The sequence below is a fragment of the Cygnus olor genome, chromosome 26 (assembly GCF_009769625.2).
Source record: "Cygnus olor isolate bCygOlo1 chromosome 26, bCygOlo1.pri.v2, whole genome shotgun sequence".
NCBI lineage: Eukaryota > Metazoa > Chordata > Aves > Anseriformes > Anatidae > Cygnus > Cygnus olor.
In genome coordinates, this window is record NC_049194.1 from 5027263 (window position 1) to 5037999 (window position 10737).

The following is a 10737-nucleotide window of genomic DNA, read 5'->3' on the forward strand; positions in this document are numbered from 1 at the left end:
TGCCTGAAGAAACTGCTTGTCCCTTCAGACTAACTGGTTAAATGTTGCATGCTGCAAAGCTGCCTTTGTGTGTGACTCTCCTTAAACAAAGCGCCCCTCAGTCAAGTTAATGGAAGGATGGAGAGGTGCCAGCCATTTAGGCAACTGGTCGTATGCACGGCTGGGGAGACCTGGAATTTTCGCCATGAGTTTTAAATTTCCATCTGCTGCACAGTTCTTGGGGGTGTTCCCTGACTTTTGAGGACGGGACAGAGAGCAAGAGACGTGTACAGAGGGAAGGCAGTAAAGAAGAAAAGGCCAGTATTAAAAATAGAAACATAAAAGTCGTTGCTAGAAGGTTGAACGCTCATTACTTTAATTGGATGTGAGCATTTTATTAAGATGGATGGTGGTTTGGGGAAAACTGTACCAGAGCTCCCACTGCTGGCGAACGAACTCCTGCCTGACACGTAGGGAGGACCAGAAGCTCCGTACAACGTTATAGGTGCTCTAGACTTGATGTGTTTTTGTTTGTTTGTTTTCTCATTCAGTAACTTTTGGAAAACAATTGACTTCTGGAAATAATAATTCTGAGAAGTACAGCTAATTGTTACGTAAATGAAGTTTAAATAATTGAAACTCTTTCCCCCTTGTAATAAGATACATCCAAACGGTTGCATGTAAAGCCTTGTTGTTAGCTGCTTAGAAGAGGGAAAACATTTCTCTTTTGTAGAAGTATTTTAGTTTAGTTTTCATGTAACTTGTATGTCGGAATAAGCAGCTGGGTTAGGATGTCTTACACGCTAGATTCTCCTGGCTGTGTTGTCGATATGATTTTGTGACCACACAATTTTGTAGCTTTAGCAGCCCCTGAGATGAGTAAAGGCAAAGAAAAGAGTCACTGGAGGAAGAGGCCAGGCTGGCACCGAGCGTCAGAAGACCAAGCCAGAGATGTGCAAGCGCGCTGCAGAGCCGCAGCTTGTAGGAAGGAAAGGAATGGGCAGGGCACGTTTGCTTAGCACAGGGGAAGAGAAACTGAGGGATTTATTTTTGACTTGGTAAATGAGACCGGGGTCTAAAGTGATCCTACTGTGACCTCGTCCCCAGGCAGCACCGAAGGGCTCTTGGTGTTTGGACTGTCTGCCTTCTCATTTCTCTTTGTCTGTGCTAATTGGTTCGGGTTACCCCCAAAAGATTTTATGAATTACCACCTGTTTTCCAAAATCTGAGCTTGTAACTGGGCTAAGCCCGCTAGACCCCGGCAGAGCCTGGGGGATGCGGGGACAGCTGCAGGAGTCTGTCAAGTATTAGGGGGAAAGCAGGGAGCCCCTGGCACAGGGACTGAACTCAGCCTACAACCCCAGGAAGCGTTCAGCCTCGCTTCAGCAGTAACGTCGAGCTTCAGAGAAAGGGGGTGGCAAAGGCATTTCCTGCACGGTTACTGAGTGCGGCGCTGGTGCCCTCTGGGATCTGTTGTCAACTGTTCCTTTTTATCCAAGTGGCAGGGACAGGGATGTGAAAGGGCCTTTAAGCCACCCTTATGTTCGCGTGTTCTCAGCCTGATTGGAGTTTGCTTATTCCCTTGCTCAAGGCAGCACTTACAAGCCCTGAAGCTGCTTCCAGACTTCCTCAGAGGCCCAGGGAAATGGAGAGAGAGCCTGCAGGGCACTCTGCTAGCTCTAATAGCTCCTGAGGCAGCAACACAGAGACCAAAGCAATGGGATGCTGAGTGCACAGCAGATTTTTACACCACTCTGCTCTCATCAAGGGGTTTTGCCACAAATGGGGGTTGCTCATTGTTCGTAACAGTCCCGGGCTGAGCCTTGTGCTGGTCGCACCAGTTGCCACCCAGATGTCCATCCTTTGGCAGGCCCCGGGGGAGTTTCCTCACCCTCTGGAAGGGGACGCGTGTCCGTGCTGCCGGCCCCTGGGCTCACAGCAGAAAGCTGCGACTCCCTCGGAGCGGTCGTGTTGTTGGGCAGGAGTTTCCCGCCGCGGTGTTGGTCCTTCCTATTATAATGCTGGGTGTTTGTTTGTTTCTCCTCTGATGTGAAACAGCACGAGTTCACGCTCTTTCCTGTGCTCTCTTTACAGTTTACTGCATCACGCTAGTAGTGAACATAATTGCGTGCCTGGCCTGGTGGATCGGAGGAGGCTCTGGGGTCAATTTTGGCTTGGCCATCCTCTGGCTTATTCTCTTCAGTCCCTGCGGCTACGTCTGCTGGTTCCGACCGGCGTACAAAGCCTTTCGGTAAGTGGGAGCCCACGAGGCGGTTGAGTTTCTGCTTCCTCTGGGAGAGAGATGTGTTGTTGCTGAGGAGTGCCCCTCTGGAGAGCTGGATAAAGATTAAGGGTTTAATATCTGAACGTCTCATTGACTTCAGAATTGTTTTCAGCGAAGAATGCGGCGACTTTTAAATAGTAGATGAAGGGCTGAGGGTCACCTGCCTCCTCGGATTGGGGTGAGCAGCACCGAGTAGTTTGCCACTTCTGTGAGGATGAAATTCATATCTCACCCAAATATCTCAGGCTTAGCAGCACCCTCATAGCAGTGTAACATCAGGGTGGATATTGATTTGGTAAAGCTTCGCTGCGGGCTGTTTTGATGGAAGACTATTGAGTTATCAGGAGCCAAGCACTCTTCTGGATTTTGTCTCTAGATACCTGAGAACTTGGCTGCTTTGCTTTTTAGAAAGAAGTGGTTCACTAGGGCGAGTCCTGAAACTCCACAAGTCTTTAAAGCCATCCTGCATTTTTACTTTAATTAATAATTGATTGCATTTGCTCGTGCTTCGTGTGTATCACGAGGCGTTATTCAGACATTAATGCGTAAGGCTCGTCAGAGCTGTGAAGGTCCCGAGCATTTTCCAGTCTTGTGTAGGGAGAGGTGGCACAGAGGGCAGGTGACACTGGGTCACACCGCAGTCATCAGCAGGCCCCACACTGGAGTCAGGGATTTGGACTCTGAAGGGGAAGCTCCTTCTGGTTCCCCACTACCAGAATCCTCTGGATTTTGATCATTTACCAGATTCTGTGGTGAGTTAGTCCAGATAGCAGCAAAAGCAGCTGACAGATACGAGAGTTGGCAGATGGGGTCCTGTCTGTTTAACGCATGCTAGGTTGGTTGCTTAAATGCTCTTCTGAATTTACACTTTGTGTACTAACAACACTGGGCAGCTAATGCACTCGAGGTGCTTAAAATATCAGGGACTACACGAGGGAGTACAGGGGAGGATTATTTCTGACTGAAAGGGAAGGCCACTGCGTTGGATTCATCTGAAAGTTTTAAAAGATGTGAAAATACCAGCTCTGAACTCTTGCCCTCTGGGGCTGGGGTTTTGTCTCCATCTCTAGTTCAGAAGCCCGAGAGCCTCCAAGTGCCGACTAGAGCTCTGTTCAAAGAGCGTTTTCCGTTCTGAAGTCTGGGAAACATTACTCTTCTTCACTGACCTCCTCTGGGCTTACAAGGACCGTTTCTAATTATTTCTTTAATGTTGTTTGTATGTGTTTATGCAACTGAATACCGAAAGGTCCCTGAGGTTACTCTGTATAAAGACTGCTACAGTTAAGAAAAGAATAAGCCCTAGAGACAGACTGGCAAGCCCAGAGACCGTCAACTTTGACGTCCGTCGTAGAAGAGGCTTGAAAAACACTGCAGCGGGGCAGCGCGGGTAGTTTTGGGGCTGCAGGTAGTCCTGGTTCTGGAAAGCCAGGTCAGGTCCGCTCGCTGTGCCGTTTGGGAAGACGCAGCCCTTCCACACTGGCATCGTGTGCTGTGAGGATGCTTTCGTAAAACCTTTGTCACACAGCTGCATCCAAAATTAAATTAGCTGCAGAGCTTTGGCGCTAGGGCAAAGCTGTTGCAAATCTGCACCAGAAAGCTGGATCAGAAATCACCTTTTCTGTGCATCCCCACTAATTCCCAGGGATCCTTTCAAGTGAAGACTCCTCCAGCCCTTTCAGGTCTTAGTTGCAAGAATCTGTTTGAAGGCTCAGCCTGGAGCCTAATCCTTTGTTAATTGGATTATGACAGGCACTACCGCGAACAGTCCATGTTTAAAGTATTTCTTCCACATTGCTGTACTCTGAGGTGCTGCTGTTTGAAGGGTGGGATCACAAGGGTTCTCTGGGATGGTTTCTTTCTTTCACAGCATCTATCTAGCCATCTCTTTGGGAGATGGAAGATAACGTTATCAACACATGCAGAGCAGCAGGGCTCTGGCCGGAGGTTTTCCCACTTGTCTCAGAGTAGGCAGGCTTGGTGGCATTGACTTGGCCAGAGCCTGTGGTCCTGCCTCCCTCAGCTTTTGACATTATGGGCTAGAACTATGAAGACCATTAAAATACTTTTGGTGTTTGAGCAGGGGCTGGGAATGACTGAAGCTCTTTTGTAAAGTCCCCACTGCACCAAATTGCTGCTTTAGCTACTGAAGTGTTTTTGTAAACCTGTTCTGTAGATCACGGGCCCTTTGGGTTCCTGAGAGAGCGGGAATAACTCGTATCATTAAAAATGATAGGTCAGCTGGCTTGGAGGGTTTCAGAGGTGTGCCTGGGCTTGCAGTGGAAGGCTGGCTCATCGACACAGCTGAGTTAATAGGACAAAGATGTCCTGTGGCAGAACAGCGCTGTGCCCCAGTGCGCCCGTAATGGAGAGACCATGAGCAGATCTGGGACCGTTTTCCTATTTGGGATTATACTCACACTGCCTATTTCATCTGCATAAATTAAAAGGACCTCACATAGTCAGAACCCTCTCCGTGTACACGTTCTGAAGATGTGGAGTCTGTGCAGATGCCAAAGCACACTTCTGCGTTTCCCCAGGCAGCGTACCACCCGCTTCTCTTGTGGCTATTTTTCCTCCTATTCTGTCCCGGTGCTGGGTTATTAACCGTAGGCGTGTAAGCTTCATGACAAGCAGGCACTGCGACTTTCCCAGCTGGGCTCTCGTGCTCAGGGATCACTTTTAGCACATGGGCAAACTGCTCTGGTGTCTGGGCTCTTTTGCGCCTGCTTGCTGGTGGCTGAGCTGCGCAGGTGTCCGGCAGCGCTGACTTCAGATATTCGGTCAGAGAAATGCTTTGGGCACTCTGTGTTCTGCAGGAGACTGCCTTTCCTCGTGTGTCATCATATATGTAATTACTTCAGTAGAGCAATTGCAGGAGCCAGGCTTATTGGAAGAGATTAGGCACTGATGATTCACGGATCTGTGCGCTTTCACTGCCAGGGAAAGAGGAGTTGTCCTCAAAGTTCATAGCTGTTGAGGGACCTTTTCTGAGATAGCACATTTGAGTGTGTGCGCGTGATGGGGTCAAACGTTCACATGAAGCAGTGCAAGGTGCCAGTGTCCCCCTAACTGCCTCTCCTTCCTTCGCAGGTCGGACAGCTCGTTTAATTTTATGGCTTTTTTCTTCGTCTTCGGCGCACAGTTTGTTCTCACGGTCCTGCAGGCGATCGGTTTCTCTGGATGGGGAGCTTGGTAAGCAGGACACGCCTGGAGCCTTACAGCTGAGCCCTCAGCTCCTGTGCCTGAGAGTTTCAGCCTACGGGCTGTTTCCCTGAGCGTTAGAGGAGCTGGTGGGAGTCTGTACAGGGTGGGGTGGAAGAAGCTTTCTAATTTCCTCTGTGGCATAATTATATCTGCTCTTGGAGTACACAATTCTGTCTACTCCCATTGCTGGCTATTGCAAGAGTTCCTGTATTGGCAGAAGTCAGATATCTTCACCTGCCTGGTTTTTTTTAGCACCTTCCTGTGATGTCCTTCCTTTGTGCTGTTTAACCAGAGAGTTTCAAGATTGATCTGATCCTCTCTTAGCATTGCCCTCAAAGTATTTGCAGCACATGTTGAGCAGTGCACGATGACTCACTGTTGGCCTATAGAGCAAGTATTGTGAGAGCTGTCCTAAAATAAATGGAAGCATTTTAGTGTCTGTCCCTGGTTATGTTATAATTATTTGGCATTTTAACTTTCTGTCTCTGGAGACTTGAGAGCAATTCCTGCTGAAGCTGCAAATAATAGAAAGTCCTAGACTCTGCACAGCATTTAGTTTTAACTGCTGATGCTCTCAAGTTGCCCTGTCTGGTTGTTGCCATCAAAGGGAATAGAGATGCATTACAGATCGGAGGACCCTAATGTTCCATGTTCCCAGGTCTGTTCTCTGGTTGCACAACCTCTGCACCACCAGAAGCGTCCTGGGAATAAATCTTCTCTTCCTGAAGCCTCACTGTGCAGCTGGCTGTCCCCTAAAGGTCTGAGACTGGCTTAGCAAGGGATGCTGGCAAGCCAGATTTGAGACCTTGGGGAAATACCTGTCTGAGCTGCATTTAGCTCTGACCATCGTCTTCACTGTTGTTTTTTTTTTTTTCAATTTTGGGAGCTTTAAAGCTGCTTTGTAACTTCTCTGTGTGCGTAAACCATCTTTCTGGTAACAATTGTGCTTAAAAAAGAGAGCAGTAATGATACTGTTTCTTTGTTTCTTGCAGCGGATGGTTGGCAGCAATTACTTTCTTTAGCACCAACGTTGCATCTGCTGTGTTCATGCTGTTTCCTGCCATTATGTTTACAATGTCAGCGGTCACAATGCTCATCTGCATTTTAAGGGTAGGTGCTTCAGATGTCTCTCTGACTTGGATTATCTGTGTTTTGTATCACAGTAACGTGAACAGGCAGCTCAGCAGCCACTGTGAACCATCACTGCCTCTAAAGGTTTTGTAGCGTAGTCAGTCGGCGTATCTCGGACTATTTAGAGGACGAATGCAGATAATGCAGGACAGCTTGAGCTGGACGTGTTCACCGTTCCATGTTCCTTATGTCACTTAAGCCAAGCGTCGCTGGGATTGTAACGGTGAAGCATCTCAAGATGCCCGCAGCAGGGACAGGGCGGCAGGATGGCAAGTGGTCCTCGGTTGTCTGCAGAACGCTGGATTTGGATATAAGACCTTCTGGAAAGCTTCAGAAGACTGATGGCAGAGGAGGACAGAAGATAGAAGGGAAAGAGGACAGGCAATTAGCCCAGCAAAACCCTGTCTCAGAGTAGTTGCCATCATGGAGTTTGCTGCAGGTTCATGGCAGCGTTTTGCCCCCTGTCACCATGGTTAGCGCCACTGCCCTGTGCCCTGTCAGGCGTTGCCTGGTGGTGTGACCTTTAAACCAGATCTTTTGTGTCCCTGGGTTCCCGGTGTAGGTTGTTTCATGTGCTACAGCTGAGTCCTTCAGCCTCAGCCCCACTGAAGCAGCAGTGACGGTTTTATGGGGTTTTCAGCCCACTAACCTGGGCTAGCTGCCTTGCTGCATGGACTGTTGCTGTGGGATCCCCAACCTAAATCCCAGGTGTATGGCTAAGACAAGTTCAAGCCTTGCATTGATACTATCCATTTGCACCTCTTCATTATGTTATTATAGTTTTTGTGCCTCTTTTTCCCCTTGGAAAAACAGCTGTTTGCAGAGAGAGAGGAACAAATAAAGTACCAAAATGACTGTAAGTCCTCTCAGGAAGAGGTGTAGGTACCCACTGCTGATTTTTCCTCTTATTTTACTCCGTTAGGTTCACAAGATCTACCGAGGGGCTGGTGGAAGCTTTCAGAAAGCTCAGGATGAGTGGAACAGCGGTGCATGGAGGAACCCCCCCAGCCGGGAGGCCCAGTACAGCAATTTTTCTGGGAACAGCCTGCCAGAGTATCCCACAGTGCCCAACTATCCCCCGGGAAACCAATGGCCTTAAGCAGCAACAGCTGCAAATTGCCTGGATTCTCTTCTTTTTTGGTCCTTTTATTATTGTTATTTGAAAAGATCATTTGCATTCCCCTACACGTACCCCAGTCTTCTGGGGACTTTCTTGTTTTTTTGTCTCCTCGTCACTGCAGAAGATGTGTGCTGTCAGCCCACGGCACCTCGGGAGCTCTGCACGGCCTTATCAGAAAGATAGTTTTTTGTTTGTTTGTGTTGTTACCAGTATTCGCCTTGTTGCAGACTGAGGAACCAACCGTTCACTGCCCTTGCTTGAGGACTGCTCTCATGACCATATGTGAAGAAGGCTGGCTTCCCCGTGACGGTGAACACTACCAGAATTGCTCCTTCTCCTGCCTCCCCGCTTAGTTTTCATCACATGCACAGCGCACCGCCAAATCGTCTGTAGTTGTAACAAACACAATCAGAGCATTAGTAGCAACCGGTGTTCGCTCTCCCGGATGAATGATCTGGAATTTTTCACTCTAAGGGAAACGCAACACCTGAATTATCTGGTACTAGTGATATTGAAGGTATCTGTAAAATCTACAGCCTCATTTGCTTGCGCTCTCGGGTGAAGAATCCTTTAGATAACAGCGCTTGCTGCGGGTGAGTGTCGTTCAGATACTAAGTCCACAAGAGTCCTCATTTGCCTAGCTAGGACTGTTGTTATGATAGAAGTCTTGCTTTCCCTGCCTCCAAAAGTTTTTGCTAGATCCGTGCGCTGCAGAGATGCAGATTCATCTCATTTTGTTACTGATTGCTCACTAAAAGCCTGATTCAAAGCCCACTGGAAACTATTGAAAAGCTGACTGCTGTTGGGCTTTGGACCTGGCTGCCTGGGTGACGTTCACCCCTTTCCAGGCAGGCAGCGCGAGATCTCTGTGCCATCTGAATTCCAGGTACGTGGCGTCAGGATTTTTGTGCTGACCCAATACATGCCGTACTGGACACGCCTTGTCCTGTTGGGACACCTTTTTTTTTTCTGGGCTCCTGGCCAGTAGCTGGGTGCCAGCTAACTATTGATCTCAGTGCTGAGGCCCCAGTGTGGTTTGGGAGTAATTCCATTACAACTGATAAATTGAATTCTGCCTTCTACCGACACAGTTAAAATCCAACCGTTCTGCAGTGAGTTGTCTCAGAAAGCTCGTTAGTCCTCGTAGCTGACGCTAGCTGTGCAGAGCTGGTACGTGTCTGCGTCGCCAGCAGTGATTTCCTTCCCTGTACGAGCAGGAGGAGAGAGGTTCTTGCCTTTCCCCAGCAATCAGCTGAAGAGAGGATAACGCTCTTGGGAGGGGTTGTTTCCCCTGAGAGCTAGCATTAGTCTCATCACTCATTTTCATCTCATGCATGTACATCAGGACTCCTGGAGCCTGAGCCATCCAATTCCCCTGTGTCCTAAAATGATCCAAGCAGCAAAGGCTGCAGTCTTTTCCTTTCCTTCAACAGCCTGATAGGAACCTTCTCAAACCTGTTAAAACTGGGAGGTCAGTTCCCGATATTTTTGTAGGGAGTTGTGTTCAATGTTTGCAGCTCTGGGAATTTCAACGGACAGTGAAGGGCAGAGTGCTCCAGTTTGGAGACTTGAGAGGTGTGGGGCACCCTGAGAGTCAGGCCCAGAGCCTGGCCAGTTGTAGGAGGTGACGCCAGAGGTGTTACACTGGAAGTGGAGTCACTCCACGTCCACACTAAATAACCGGAAAGCAAAATTGGCTCCTGGAAAGGGACAGGGAGGTTGTCCTTGCTAGGTGGAACTGATTTGCAAGTGATCTTTTGAAAACTGTCTCTACATGTGCCTTATCTAATAAAACGTTAGTTCATGAAGGAGAATTTTCCTTCCCCATCCCCCCGGCAAAACTTCCCATTCACTCTATTAACTTTTCCCGTGTCATACTGTAAATACTAAGTGAAGTACAGCTTGGAGTCTGCATGACACCTTTGTTACTAGGGCCAAAGCAAAAGCAAACATTAATGGGAGGTCAGAGCCTCCTCGAACTTCAGTTTACAAGCGACACTGACCCCCTGCTGCAGAGCCAGCCTTTTGCTGGCTCTGCCTCATGCTCCAAACACAAGGGTGTTTTTTTTTCTTGCGAGTGTGCAATGTGCTTGTAAGTACAAATGCTTGATGCCTTCTTAATAGAATACGACCCGGTCGTGTTGTCAAGCTTTTAGGTGCCTTTGTCTTGTGTCAAGTGAAGTTTTAAGTGTTCTTTGTCGCTTGCCATCAGAGAGTGATAAAAGAACTGCTTGTCGATGAACTCCCTGGAAATACGATTGCGCTACGGGGGAGCAAGGTGAGGTGAGCGGGGCCGCACTCGAGGGTGGCCGTGCTTGGGGGCCCAGACGTGGGGTGCCCGTGCACCACGCTCCTCTGGCTCTGACCCCTGCCATCCTCGGCCTTTTGCCAAATTTTTTTTCAGCAGTAATTGTAGTCTTTCTTTTTTTAGTGTTTCAGGTTGGAGATTTCAATTGAACCAAGAGGAGAAGTGTTGCCAGGGGACTCTTGAGTCCGGCTTCTCTTTTTCCCCTTGGATAACCCGGGGGTCTCTTTTAAAGCACCCATCCTCACATTTCCAACCTTCTTGATGCAGTGAGGGGTGTGTACTTAGGAGCCTGCAAACCAAAATGGTTGGAGGCAGACACCAATATCATGATCCATTAGCGAACACTGCCTGAGATTTCTAAGCTTAAATGAAACCTCCCTGGACGGGAGCTGCCATCTCCAAACACATCGCCCCCCTCCATCCTCTTAGATGCCAGAAACCGTAATTCCGGAAAGTTGACTCAACACGCTGCCTGAACTGCTGTGGCTTTTTTTTTTCCGACTCCTCTGTATGTTTTTTAATGTTTACATTAGATTTCTAAGACTCCTTAACACCATTAACCTGGACCTGGCTCCCGGTTTCGTTCGGCATCATGCGGCATGTACGTGTGCGATGTTTCGTGTCACTTGTGGGGCTCTGGTTTTTGTTTGTGTTTTTCTTCTGATCACAAGACAATAAATGCTCATCCTGTGCTTGATGAGAAGAACTGGC

The 10737-nt window shown here is 48.5% G+C and overlaps 1 protein-coding gene across 5 annotated transcripts in view; it reads left to right on the top strand.

The window, feature by feature from the left end:
- SCAMP4 (secretory carrier membrane protein 4) overlaps positions 1-10737 on the top strand; it is a 19487-nt gene extending 8750 nt beyond the window's left edge. For all 5 annotated transcript variants that reach the window (XM_040537918.1, XM_040537916.1, XM_040537917.1 and 2 more), the window contains exons 5-8: positions 2074-2230; positions 5354-5455; positions 6460-6577; positions 7521-10737. In XM_040537918.1, the coding sequence (XP_040393852.1) occupies positions 2074-2230; positions 5354-5455; positions 6460-6577; positions 7521-7697 (554 nt within the window). In that variant the 3' untranslated portion in view covers positions 7698-10737. The remainder of the gene's footprint in view (positions 1-2073; positions 2231-5353; positions 5456-6459; positions 6578-7520) is intronic.